Genomic DNA, 15,213 nt, shown 5'->3' with positions numbered 1-15,213 from the left:
ATTTTTTGGAACTACGCGCCCATTGAGTCTTTTGTTCTACATATTAAGGACTACCATAACCCAAGGTTTCAGAGCATTTGACAGAGAGCCATTTCCCATAAGGTTTCTGCGGGGTCCTTTACAGTTCAGTAGCAAATACTTTGCTATATTTATAGCGAAAATCCTAAATTCCTTGCTAAATTTATTTATAGCGATTTGCTATAATTAAATAAAAATAATATAATCGTAACAAGAATTACTTTAAAACTACGAACGTCTTTATAAGTGGCTCCTTTTTCGCTCTGATCAGTGTATAATGAAAACTTTAAAATCAAATACAGCTGTTCTATAATCTGTCAACTTTCTGGTGGTTTCTATACATTTTCTGATGCTCTAGACGTCAATAGATATAAAATTAAACAGTGCAAAAAGTGAAGGGTCCAGGACTGTTTTACCTCAATATTAGACCAAGAGGCAGCGCTGAAAAATCTCTTTGAATTTACTAAAGCTAGATTTTTCACAGTTGATTACTGTGAGGGTGTAGATAAACATACTGCGGTCGGTCAAGCGAAACGTAGAACATGGGTTACTGAGAGGGTATCAAAGTTGCTTTCCTACGAAGGTAATGAAATCCATTTACCAAGGCTGAAAATCAGTACACACATTCTAAATTAAATATAAATAAAAGTTATTATAATCGGTCAGCTGTATGACGGGACAGAGCCGGTCGGTCGGCCCCAATAGTCGATTGAGGAAATGAAGTATTTTGGCTCGCAATTTTTTCGTCCAGCATGGATTTACTTGAAATTTTTTCAGAAGGTAGGGAATAGTCTAAAGATCATTTTCTATAACATTCCGCTCTCATACGCTAAAACCTTGGGGGTGGTTGCCACCCTATCTCGGGGGTGGGAATTTTTATTACGTGTTAACCATGTAATTCGATGAAAAATGGTGATTCTAAGAAAAAAATGTTTTTTACATTTTCTTCTTAAAACTAATATTTTTCGAGTTATTCGCGCTTGGAAATAACAATTTTTCGACGAGAAAATCGACTTTTTTAGAGGGATTTTTGAGAATACCTCGAAAAATATTCTATATATTTTTGGTGATATAAAGTTTCTTAAAAAATTATTTGTAGGATTTTATAAGAGCTATAAGACTGTGTAAATTTAATTTCGTAAGATCCCTTAGTTTTTAATTGGGGCGGGTTTAAAGGGCTCGAATAAGGGGGTGTTTGCTGGTAGAGGTTTTAAACAGCTATATATATATATGGCTTACTATTCACTGTAATGAAAATCTATACACAGGGTAATTTTAGTCATTAAAAAAGCTACAATTTAGTAGTTTATAATTTTTTTCGTATCTTCAGTATTTTGGGAGATATTTGGAAGTAAAAAGTAAAAAATACCAAATTGCGAAAAATAATTTTTTTTAAACTCCAATTTTTTCAAAATTAGCCATTTTAAATAGGTCAAACTACTTGAGTGTATTGATAATATACATATAAAAGGAGCTACAGAAAGGTGAAGATCAATTTTGAATTAGGAAGGTGGTTAGGGGGTTGTTTTCACTGATTTTTTCGTAGAGAAATGCAGGTACCGATATTTTTTTTGATTATAATTCGCTTCATTTTTATGCTAGAAACTTTTTATTATTTTTTTTGAAAGGTCTAATTATATACTTGAAAAAAGATTATTTAAGTTTTCCTCCAAAAATGCAAATTTTTCCCATTATTTGGCTTTGAATATTTCAAATTATGCATTTGACGAAAAAGCTAACATTTAACATGCCGTATTTCGGTTTGTATTGGTCTTAAAAATATTATTGGAAAAGAATTTGATTTGTGTTACTAAAAGATACAATTTTGATATCTACAGTTTTTTTTATTAAATGCATATTTTTCGAGGTATTCTCAAAAAATCCTCTAAAAAAGTCGATTTTTTCGTCGAAAAACTGTTATTTTCAAACGCGAATAACTCGAAAAATATATTAGTTTTACGAAGAAAATGTAAAAAACATTTTTTTCTTAGAAACACCTTTTTCCATCGAACTACATGGTTAAAATGTAATAAAAAATTCCCACCCTCGAGATTGGGTAGCAAACATCCCCAAGGTTTTAGCGTATGATAGCGGAATGATATAGAAAATGATCCTTGGACTATTCCCTACCTTCTGTGAAAATTTCAAGTAAATCCATGCTGGAAGGAAAAATTGCGAGCCAAAATGCTTTATTTCCTCAATCGACTATTGGGGCCGACGCGACCGACCGGCTCTGTCCTGTCATACAGCTGACCGACTATAATAACTTTTATTTATATTTAATTTAGAATGTGTGTACTGATTTTCAGCCTTCGTAAATGGATTTCATTACCTTCGTAGAAAAGCAACTTTGATACCCTCTCAGTAACCCCTGTTCTACGTTTCGCTTGACCGACTGCAGTATGTTTCTCTACACACTCACAGTAATCAACTGTGAAAAATCTAGCTTTAGTAAATTCAAAGATATTTTTCAGCGCTGCCTCTCCGTCTATATACCCATGTGTAAAGTAGCGTGTCGTTTACTTTATATTAAAAACTGCTGTTATTTAATGCTTTTTATACAAACTTAATTCATTTGTGCAACCCACGGGTAAATAGAATTCCAGAAGAAATAAGAAATACGTTTCCGTTATAAGTATTTAAATATAACTTACCAGATATTATAAGCTGACCAAAATGAAGTATCTGTTTTAAAGATATTGTGCTGATCAATGTACTGAATATGGATGGCAAATCAGTCTAAAACCAAATAAATAAAAGATTACTCTAGTATCTTGGACAACATAAGTTCATCGACCAATTTTAATCAAGCTTCAGACCAAATCGATGAATCATAGATTTGGTATTATGCAACAGAGACCTAAAACTGGCATTGAGGATCCGCCTACTTCGCTGCTATGTGTTCTGTCTTACTTTATGGTGTCGAGTCTTGAACTGTGAATAGAATCAGAATCGATCTTAAGTCGTCTTAAGGCTTTCGAAATGTAGTGCTATAGAAGAAGTTTAAAAGGTTGTTGGGTGGAGAAGATTCAAAACTCCACAATACAAGAACGTCTCAGCAAGACCTACTGAGATTATAAAAAGCATCAAGCAGAGAAAGCTAGAGTATTTCGAACATGTAATGAGAGGTCCCGAATATACGTTGCTACAAAATATGTTATGCAAGGGAAAATAGGAGGCAAACGCAGTCCAGGACGAAGAAGAACTTCATGGTTGAAGAACTTGGGAGATTGGTATGGAGCTGATACAAAAAATATGTTATTTAGGTTGGCAGTGAATAAAATTAAGCTACATTTCGACAGGATATGGAACATGAGTACGAAGAATTCATGTATTCTTTTCTATCTGTGTTAGTTCTATTAGTTCCTTTACCTCCGTTCTTTGACCTTTGTTCTTACTCCTAGTAATATGTAAAATGTTTACCTTGTTTATCCTATCTAACTTCGTACCAGCCAAAGATTCAAAACAGTAAGTACATGTATTTATTAAAAACTTGTTTTCAATGCAGAACATCGTTACCAAATCTGTAATGATATTTTCGGGGAAATACAAAGGAGGAAACTGGTATAATTGGAGGGACTCCGCTAGTTCCTAAAAATAAATAACTAATATTTTAAAATTGACAGTAACTACTAAAAAAAAAGAAATACATAACACACTTTATTTTAAATTAAAAGCGAAATGGTTTAAATCATTAAACAAATAAAAGTATTAAAAATGTAAAGACTGAAATAGTTTTGTACACACTTATGACTACAGGTCAACAGGGAGAAGTGTACTTTTGAAGTGTGTAAAATATAATAAATCCTAGCTGAGCGCTTTCGGCTCATAAAGCCATCTTCAGAGCTACGGTCAAAAAGCTCAAAATACCACTATGAAGAGAGATGGATCTCATGTACGATATAAAAATACTTCTATTTCCTCTGAAGATTTTTTAATGATGGAAACAAAACCTTGTCTGTCTGTTGACAGAATTGCTCAATTTTGCTGTTGGTTTTTTGTAGCCGGAAAAGTTAAAACATCAAATACGAGCACAAAGGACTTTCACACAAAAAATTACATCACATATAATGAATATTTGATCATGGTAAGGTCAAGAAACCCTACCATAATATTCTTAAAAAATATTGTACATTAATTTGTTTATAAGGGTTTCAAGCAAATTTAAGCTATAAACATTTATACTTTAAATAACAATAATGATAGAAGAACTCAAAAGGAACATTTTGAGCTTATCAAAATGTTTGTAAGTTTCTTTTTGACCAAGATATCGATATTTTAATAGTGCGCTCTGAGGCGCAAGATCGGCTCACCGCGTAAAGGTTCACGAGCTAACTTCTCGATGCAAATTATAATTTCTATGTATATACACGTTATCTTCATTTTTCATTTTTGAAGATCCTAATAAAATTTTATCATATAATTCTTATAATTACTATAACCTCGTATCACCTTTCATTCTATTTACATTGTCTTCTATTTTTTGTACTAAATGAGAAAAAAACATTAAAAACTAATATTTCATAAATAGAACTAAAACGTAAGTTGATATTATTTATTAATACTATTTTTACAAACTTTTGTTTCATGCATCTGAATCGAGATATATACAGGAAATCTCAGCTTTTTTACATCTGCATAAGTTCTTAGAGCAATTTTTAGAGTTACATGGTGGTACTAAGTCAGTGCTTGTACATAGTATAACTAAAACTTTCTGAGGCTTCAGAGTCTAATTATCTATATGATATAGATATAATCTATATCATATAGATATTCAGTGGATAATGGATAGTATCCATATAAAATGGACCTAGTTCTTTTGCAGCATCATCAAGACACGTCAATTGTGTGTACAACATAAATGCTCGTTTTATATGCAGTGATGATGATGCAAAATAACTCTATCCATTTTTTTGTGGATATCACATATTGGCTCATTTTCTTGCGTAGAAGCCGAGTTACGATCGATAAAGCGTCGAAAAATACTTGACTGTGAGCCGATGTTGAGCCTCATAGCGCGCCATAAAAATAAACTTACGAACATTTTCTTAAGCTCAAATTATTCCTTTTGAGTTCTTCTATCATTATTGTTAATTGAAGTATAAATATTTATAGCTCAAATTTACTTGAAACCCTTATACACAAATTAATGTACAATTTAAAAAAAATTATTATAACTTCAAACGGGTATAATTTTAAAACAAATGAAGATAAAGTAATTTAACAAACTTTGTTTGGAATTCTATTAGTGAAGCTTTAAGAGGAAATAGTAGCGATCAACAGGTAGCGAAAACGCGTTACAAGATTGCGGCTGTAATTTTACACACGTATTCGTAATATAATAAAGAATGGCGGTACAGAGTCCAATTTGAAAAATATATTAATATGTGGAAATTACTCTGTAATTAAATACAACATTAAAAAAACGAGCCTGTACCGCCATTAAGAAAAACAAAAAAATATACTTTCTTCAAATAAACTTTTTTATCCGATGCCTAGATTTTGTGTCATTTTGGAAATACTAATTAAATAAAAAATTTTATCGGTACAGGCTCATTTTTTTAATATTGTATATAATTACAGAGTAATTTCCACATATTTATATATTTTTCAAATTGGGCTCTCTACCGCCATTCTTTATTATATTACGAATACGTGTGCCAAATATCTCGAAAAAATATTCAAAATTACAGCCGCAATCTTGGAACGCGTTTTGGCTACTTGTTGATCGCTACTGTATCACCTTAAAATGACACCTTCTAATGCTCATTTGCATGCGTAGAAGCCGAGATACGATCGATAAAGCTTCGAAAAATACTTATTTTGCAATTTGCAATTTGCATTGTGCACTAATTTTACATTATCTTGAGTTTTAATTGTTGGATTTAATTTTAATAAACGTTTTGTTCTTTGTTTTTTTTTATAAACGAACAAATTTTATTTGAAACATTATTTAAATTGTTCATACCAATTTTTTGACGACTCGGATCGAAATCCACCCTCGAAATTCGTAATCAGCAGATAAAAATTCATAAGAAACCGTTGAGTTTGTTTATCAGAATTGAAAAGGACACGGTGACTCCTCTAGCGCCTAGACTATCTGGTATTGTGTCTTCTCGCCAAATGTCTTAAATTAGCTTGTATATAGGACTGTATATGTATAGGGGAGAAGAGGGAGACTTGATCATATGGGAGACTTGATCACTCTTTAAAATTTCAGTAAATAAGTAGCCTAAAATTATAAAACCGACAACAAAGCGTAGCTGTTAGTATGTCTGAAGATCCCATTTAATTTAGTTTGTATTAGAATACACAACGAAGAGCACGTGTTTATTACAAGTTTTTTGTCCCTACGGAGAAGTGTTTTCAGAATTATTTTAAGTTGATTTTCTTTAATATTCGTTAAGGTGAGTTTTTCGTATAATTTTTATTTAACACCATAATCATTCAGTTTACGTTTTGCACAGTTTGCAATGAGTTCTAGTTTGTCGTCATATTTTTATAGACAAAAATATTAAAATGGCGTCTTGGGGGAGACTTGATTCCATTTTATCTGGAAGATATGATCCCGGGATCAAGTCTCCCAGAAAATCCTTATAGATGAGTGTTTTTTATTTTATAGATATGCCACGTCAATACAAAAGGAGGGAAGGAGCAAAGAAAAGAACACCAGTCGACAGCCAGAAGTTAAAAGAAGCTGTTTTAGACGTTATTAATAACGGGACGTCTCTCAAGGGAACGGCAAGTCGTTATCAAATAAATGTTATGACATTAAAAAGATACGTTCGCCGACAACGATCCTAAAATGTTGAAATAACCTATTATCCTGATTACAAGAAGGGTCAAATATTTACAAATGCAGAGGAAAACATGTTTAAAGATTATTTAGATGTTGCCAGCAAATTACACCATGGCCTTACAACCAAACAAGCAAAAGAACTAGCGTAAGAGTTTGCCGTAAGAAATAATAAAAATACCTGCTTCGTGGAATAAACATAAGCAAGCCAGTTACGACTGGTTATACGGATTTCTGAAGAGGAAGAAGACCTTATCACTACGATCTCTGGAATCAACCAGTCTTGGACCAGAAGCAATCTGGAGCGTAGATGAAACTGGCCTTTCAACTGTCCATAAGCCGAAGAAGATCATTGCATGCAAAGGTGCAAAACAGGTTGGTAAAATTACGTCAGGGGAACGTGGACCAACAGTAACTCTTTGTTGTACAATCAACTCAATTGGAAACCATATACCGCCTTTTATGGTTTTTCCTCGAAAACTTTGGCAAGATCGCATGATTGATCATAGCCCACCAGGGACCACCGGCGTAGTTTATGAAAGTGGATGGATGACCGCTTCTAATTTCATCAAATTTTTGGAACATTTTCAAAAACATGTAAAGGCGACTACCGACAATAAATCTTTAATCATAATGGACAATCACGATAGCCACGTTAGTCTCGAAGCCATAACGTATGCCAAAGAACACGGAATAGTTCTTCTTACCATACCACCACACACGTCGCATAAGCTCCAGGCGTTAGACAGGAGAGTATTTGGCCATCTCAAGAGTTTTTATAATACTGCCTGTAATGATTGGATGGTGGCCCACCCAGGAAGGACAATTACAATATATGAAGTCGGAGGATGCTTAGCTTACGCTTTCCCCTAGCTTTAACTCCACGTAATATTGAGAGTGGATCCATAGTTACGGGTATGTGGCCTTTCAATTCCAATATTTTTACCGATGAAGATTTTATGTCGGCGTAAGTTACTGATCGTGAAGATCCGGAAAACAAATCCACTTTATCCCATGTTGCACAGCCAGCCATAGATAACAATAACCAACCCTCCACTTCTACTGGCACTTTCACCACCTCTGAAATTATTAGACAACATTTCTCAAGTGGATCCATTTCACATAATCAACAACTACGACGAACACTAATTGAGGACAAAAATCAGCCTTCTACTTCTACTGGCACTTTCACCACACCTCAAATAATTAGATCCCATTCTGTAAATGAAGATACTTCACAAAATGGACAGCTACAATAACCATCCTTTCACTTCTGCCACTTTTGCTAGCCCAGAAATGATTAGACCCCACCCTAAAGCCGGGCCCAGGACTTCAACAAAGGGTAGAAAGCGAGCAACTACAAAAACTCTCACGGCAACACCAAAAAAACTTGCGCTTGAAGCTGAAGTTAAGGCTAAAGAAGAAAAAAAAATTAGAAAAAGAGCAAAGGGCCAAAATAAGAGCACTAAGAAGAGTAACTAAACAAAAACTTAAGGATTTGAGGGAATCTTCAAGTTCGGGGGGCAGTGACATTATACTACCATCGCGATCGTCTGAATATGATCCCAATGATGAAATGCAAGTAGAGACAGGTAGTGAATGTGAATCGGAAGCAGAAGGTGACGAGTTTGAATTGAGTGTGCAAGATTGGGTAATTGTCAGCTTTGTCTCCGAAAGAAACTTAGTCCATCGTTACGTAGGACAGATAATGGGAAAAAAGAACGAGGATTTTAAAATCAAATTTGCCCAAAAAAGGGATGAAAAAACCTGTAAGTGGCCAGAAAAAGAAGACATGGGTGAAGTCGCACGTGACCAAATTTTAAAAAAGTTACCACGCCCGACTTTTAGGAGGTACAGTAATACAGCGCATAGGATGTTTTGTCTTTCTTAAATCACTAAGGATGTTCAATATTCGAGAATAATTTTTTTTCTTTTATAATTTTTCAGTATAATTTTCTGCCAGAAAGTGTTATATATTTTTAATAATATTATTTGTTATAAGTCATGACTGAGTAAAGTTAGTTTTCAGCATCCAAATTTTCGTTTTATTTTAATATCGTCAAACTGTTTTATTTTAATATCGTAAATCTGGAAAGGCATAATCAAGTCTCTCATACACAAGGATCAAGTCTCCCGGAGTACGGGGAGACATGATTAGTTTCTCCATATTACGAGATTCTACAAAAACTCGTTATTTATTAGCAGTATATTTTTCGGGTGTATAATACCCAAAACTGTGATAAATTTGTAATGTTCCACTAAATTATCAAGGTTCTAGATTGGTTGTAAAAATAGTTATCTGAAAAAATGTAACGGTGGGATCAAGTCTTCCTCTTCTCCCCTAACGCTTCTCCTCCGGTATACTGTCAGTATACAATCGCTGTCTGGTACCTTATTATTTATTCATTGCCTGGGTTACTTCTTCGTATGTCGGGGATTGGCCTTCTGTTTTATCTGTATGCAGGTTTAACAGTTGTGAGAATTATTCCTTCCAGGTTTTTAGGATTTATTTTTAGGTCTGATGATGGAGTATAAATTGTAAACTCCGAAACCAGTCGCAGAAACATAATCATTAACGACTTAACAAACATAAAGGATTGTGAGTAGAGAATCTTCTTTGCACGTCATTTAGACAAGCTCACATTGGGAACCATTTCATCACTTGAAAAAAGCTTACCTCTATTCGCTTCAACTGAACACGTCTAAGTAATGACATGATATTTGGTTGATTAAGGAAACCAGTCTTAGAAACATTATCATTAAAGACTTAACAAACATAAAGGATTGTGAGTAGACACTCTTCTTTGAACGTCATTTAGACAAACTCACATCGATAACCATTTTATTTCTTGAAAAAAACCTTACCTCTATTCGCTTCAACGGAAAACGTCTAAGTAATGATGTGATATTTGGTTGATTAAAATTTTTGTATATTGCTCCTGGAGCCAATGCTACAGCCAGTTTTATTTTATTAGTATATTCTGGTCTTTCTGAACCCATAACAAAAACAGTGGTACATCCTTGTGAATGACCAACATAATAGAGGCTAGTTTGATAGGTTGTATTAAGGATATAGTCAATTGCAGCAGGTAAATCGTAAACTCCTATTTCGTGAAAGCTAAAATAAAAAACAATTAGTTTAATAAGTTTAATAAAAAAAGGTATCTTTAGATGAAGGTCCCCATACTTTTTAAGGTTCATCTAGCTTTTTCAATGCTCGCTCCTATCTCTTGGTTGTTATCTCATTCTTCAATTACGATGTAGTTGTAGTCCGTTACTACAAGTAGTTGTAGTTTTTCTATATGGGTTTGGTTGAGATAGTGTTTTCCTTCTGTTATCTTTTTTTTATTCATGAGCATAAAGTTTGTCTTCTTTACGTTTATATTGAGTCCATATTGTTAACTATAATACGTGATTTACTTAATAATTAACTGCATCATATCCATCGCCAACTATTTATACAACAATTTATTCACTAATCCCTTTTTAAATGAACTTTAACATATAAAAATTCAAAAATCAGGAAAAGCCTAAAAAGCATTTTGACATACCTTGTAAATATAGTGTTCAAAATATAGCACAATGGACAAAAATGAGGGAGGCCTATGTCCAGCAGTGGACGCAAAGGGCTGGATGATCAAGATGATGATGTAAATATCGTTAATTACTAATACTTACGAAAAATTCCAATATTCTTTTTGCTTTGGATTGAGACTTTTATGTTTTCTACTATAAGACGTTCCCCTGCAATTCATCAACCATACATCGTATCCCTTGTCCGCCAAAATGAAGGCCAAAGATCGCTCAGGTCCCAGCCAAATATAATTCGCCGATGAGCCTAACATCCCATGATTGAGCAAAATTGGAACATTATTGGAGATTGAGTTATTTCGACCATGTGGAATTCTAAATATTGATAAAATATAATTATCCTCGGTTTCTAGTTGGTGGGTTTCAAATGGGTAGCCAAATGAGGTAACCTAATACACCATAAAATAACAAATAGAGTGATTATTTCTAATAACATATAAATTGTTTATTATGTAAAATATATTTTGCATTGTTATCCATTATTAATACTACAGAAGAATTTGACAGACAGCCTGTGGAGTTAGACGGAGACAGTAACACCAATGGTCACCAAAATAACAAACGAGGAAGTGGCTCAAGCGCTTCAAAAAATAAAGAAAGGAAAAGCAGTCGGACCAGATGATATTCCTCGGGAAGTATGGAGAGCATTGGGAGAGACAGGAATAAGTTGGCTAGCAGGTCTATTTAATAGAATTATGGAAGTTGGAGAAATGCCAGACGAATCGAGAAGCAGTATATTAGTACCTGTTTACAAAAACAAGGAGATATACAACAACGTACAAACTACAGGGCTATAAAACTACTTAGCCACACCATGAACATATGGGAGAGAGTAATTATTGATAGACGGATAGGTACGTGAAGAAACCGAAATATCCGATAATCAATTTGATGCAATTCTCACAACAACAGATGCGATTTTCATTATAAGGCAACTGATGAAAAAAAAAATAGGAATAAAGAAACAGACGCTCATATGGTAGTTATTGATCTTGAGAAAGCATATGGTAGACTTCCTCGAGAGATTCTGTGCTCAATAAGAAAGGAGTCCCTAGTGAATATGTAAAGATTATGAGAGATATGTATGAGGGAGTAACGACTAGTGTTAGGACAGGTGCGGAAGAGACTGATAAATTTCATGTGAAAGTAGGCTTGCACCAAGGTTTGGTGCTTAGTCCTTATTTATTCTCATTAGTTTTGGACCAGATAACAGCCAAACTACAAGGTAACATTCCATGGTGCTTAATGTATGCTGATGATGTAGTGTTAATAGGAAATAATGAAAGATACTTAAAACAAAAGCTGGAACAATGAAGACAAGCTCTGGAGGAAAGAGATTTAAAACTTAGTAGGACAAAAACAGAGTATTTGGAATGTTCATTTAAATATGGAGTTACTACAAATAAAATGGTATCGTTGGATGATGAAATGATTGTGAAAAGCAATAGTTTTAAGTATCTAGGATCGGTAATACAGATTCATGGAGAAATACATGGAGATTCATGCAGTAGAATTAGGCTGGTTGGATAAAGTGGAAGGAAGCGAGTGGTGTATTGTGTGACAGAAAAATTCCAATGAAGCTGAAGGGAAAATTCTATAAAACAGCCATAAGACCGGCTATGATGTACGGAACTTAATGTTAGGCAGTCAAAAAGAAAGAGGAACAACGAATGCTTGTGGCGGAAATGAGAATGCTTAGATGGATGAGCAAAGTGACAAAGAAGGATAAAATTAGAAATGAGTATATTAGGGGAAGTCTAGGTGTGGCACCAATTGATGCCAAAATGAGAGAGCATAGTCGAGACGTTAATCACCCAATACTAAGAATTGATGAAGTGCAGATTCCTGGAAAGAGTAGGAGAGGAAGAGCAAAGAAGACCTGGCGGGAGACGATTAGGCAGGACACGTTGGTAAAGAGGTTTAATATTGATATGACCCAAGATAGAATTTTGTGGAGAAGTGCAATTAGGGAAGCTGACCCCGCATAGGGATAAGGTAAAGAGAATGATGATAATCCATTATCAATACTACAAAAAAATACTGTACATACCAATATTTCAGCTCGGTTATATTGGTCCAAAAACACCCCTAAGGGATAAACACTTAAAACAGTTACTAATAAATAATATTTCATGTTTGTTTATGATATACTTTGTTGATCCTTGAGATAAAATGAATCTGCTTAAATCTGGTTCCTGAACTATTATAAAAAATGCTATAAATCTTATTCGGATATACAGCAGTGTCGTACATTAATTTATTATTTGGACAAGTTTTTTTATTAATGATAATCTATATTACCTATAGTTAAATTTAGTGAAATAACATTTTTATTTTTATTTATTTCGTCTGACTTCTACGCAGGTAGGGGGTCGTATTTTCGAATTCAATTGAATTTGTTCGCATACGAGTTAACTCGAATGAAAAATTTCGTATACGAATCTGAATCTGTATTTTTGAACGTCCTTAGAAATGTTATACCTACGTATACGAGAAGAATTTGCACCGGCAACACTGCAAATTCGAACAACATTGGACTTAACTTCATCTGAAGGGTCACAGTGTTGCCATACTTTTTTTGTTTATTTCTTGTATAATTTCAATCAATGGTATAATCACATTATTAAAAACAAATAGCTAAAATATTAGCTGAAATCGGATCTTAAGCTTGCATAATATTAGTAATATCGGTTTGCAAAGTCCACTATTTTGTTTATTCGATATTATTTTTGTATCCAGTATTTACACTGATATTTTACTACTTTTTTGGTGTTTCAAAACGATTTTTTAAATGCACGTTTTTGTAATGTGATATAGTATGAAAAAATTAAGAATTTACACTGATATTTTACTACTTACCATTCAAAACTTTACTTTTTTGAGTGTTTCAAAACTATTTTTTAAATAACTTTATATAATATGATAGTATGAAAAAATTGAGGATATAGCAGTGGTGTCATATGTCAAGCTTAGATCCAATCCTAAAATATGTATATAAAGTTAGGTTAGGTTATACAGTAGAACCCCGCAAATCCCAACCCCGCTAATCCGAACGTTCGGCAAATCCGAACCCACGAAAAAATTTAAAAATTTAAGACAAAAACTTAAATACATGTTTATTATACATATAGTAAAACCACAAAATTTAACAATGTTGGATTAATCAGGCCTATTCTTTAAGAAGTCGGTAACTTTCGTCTGACGCATGGAGGTGTAGCGAGTTAACGCAGCGATGTTAAACCATTTACGCATAAACATTACATCGACCGGTAACGCAACAGGTTTCTGCTCCACGTAACGTAGAGCCACATTCAGAGCTTTAGTGGCAACTGCGTGTGACACTCGATCTGGCAGAAAAACTTCTTTCTCGCTTTCTTCTTCTTCATTAGGGCTGCCTTAAGGTTGAACCAAGTCTACAATATATTGGTGCCCATTGTCATCAGCTTCAATACATTTTGTAATTGCACTTTCTTCTTTGTTTTCACATCTTGGAAGTTGTGTTACGACTTCTAGATCATCTTGTAATGGAGCTTCTCCAAATTGTAAATCTGGCAACAACTTCTACCATGATTTTGTAATTAAAGTCTAAGGGATGTTGTCCCAGGCCTTAGCCACCCAATAAATGAGATCTTTTACGGTGATTTTTTTCAGGTTGTCAGTAGTGGACGGCTTTCCTCGCCTTCTAATACAGGCCGTACCAAATTTTTTCTATAGTACAGTTTTATAAACTTCAGAATACCCTGGTCCATGAGTTGCAATAAGGTGGTCATATTTGGTGGTAGGAAAACAGCACTTCCACTCCTTATTAAATATCGAAACGGATGGAACAAATTGTTTTTCAAATCAATCCTTAAAAAGTGCACTATTCATCCATGCTTCCCAGGTTAACTTTCGCATAATCCGAACTTTTCGGAATCCGAACCGGCTGTCCCCGCAATTAGTTCGGATTTGCGGGGTTCTACTGTATATTCAATGCATTATCGTACAGTATGTCTTTTCTTTCTATTAAAAAATTATTTTAAACCAGCCATTTAAACTAAAATTCAATGTAAAAATATTGTATACAACAACGATTAAAACTATCAATTATAACTGAAATGACCGTGAAATGACAAGAACAATTATTCGTATACGAGCATCAAAATTCGAATGGTTCATATCCATTCGAGTCATCGTATACGAAAAAAGTCGTACACGAAGTATTCGAAAATACAAGAAACTGGATTTCGAGCGAAATTCTTCTAATTTTGTATTCGAAATATGCTTGAATGAATTCGAAAATAGGACCCCTGGATCGAATCCCAGCGCCGCCCAGCGAGAACATCTCGACATTTTTAAAAATGTCTATAGACCCCAGGACGACTCTGAGTAAATAAAATGAGTCATCATCATCAATCAGTCAATTGCGTTCACTGCTGGACATAGGCCTCCCTCAGTTATTTCCACCTCAACACACACAAGAAAAAGTAATCAGAAACCAAATAGATTACATAATGGTGACAAAAAGATACCGTAATGCCGTGAAATCTACTAAAACTTACCCTGGAACTGATATCGGTTCGGATCATAATCCAGTAGTATCTGTGTTAGAAGCTAGACCAAAGAAAATGAGAAAAACCATCATCCCAACGTTAGACTTAAGTCAGCTTAAAAGTGAACACCGACGACAAACAGTGCGCGAAGAAATCAACACCGACCTCAGTGTAGCAGAAAACCAAATCCGCAAAACAGACAACATAGATGAAAAACTGAAGTATATAAACACTATAATAAGAACTACGGGAAAGAAACACCTAACCAAATCTCCA

General features: G+C 34.1%; 1 protein-coding gene across 1 annotated transcript in view; it reads right to left on the bottom strand.

Moving 5' to 3' along the window:
- The window catches only part of LOC114332826 (lipase 3-like), a 112,339-nt gene that overhangs the window by 15,000 nt on the left and 82,126 nt on the right, over positions 1-15,213 (bottom strand). The window contains exons 8-11 of the mRNA XM_050660089.1: positions 10,493-10,794; positions 9,680-9,932; positions 3,442-3,609; positions 2,673-2,757 (exon numbers count right to left, since the gene is read on the bottom strand). Of these exons, the coding sequence (XP_050516046.1) occupies positions 2,673-2,757; positions 3,442-3,609; positions 9,680-9,932; positions 10,493-10,794 (808 nt within the window). The remainder of the gene's footprint in view (positions 1-2,672; positions 2,758-3,441; positions 3,610-9,679; positions 9,933-10,492; positions 10,795-15,213) is intronic.

This window comes from Diabrotica virgifera, chromosome 9 (assembly GCF_917563875.1).
Source record: "Diabrotica virgifera virgifera chromosome 9, PGI_DIABVI_V3a".
Taxonomy (NCBI): Eukaryota; Metazoa; Arthropoda; class Insecta; order Coleoptera; family Chrysomelidae; genus Diabrotica; species Diabrotica virgifera.
Note: the sequence above shows the minus strand (reverse complement) of the source record. Positions and strands in the feature narration are given on the sequence as shown.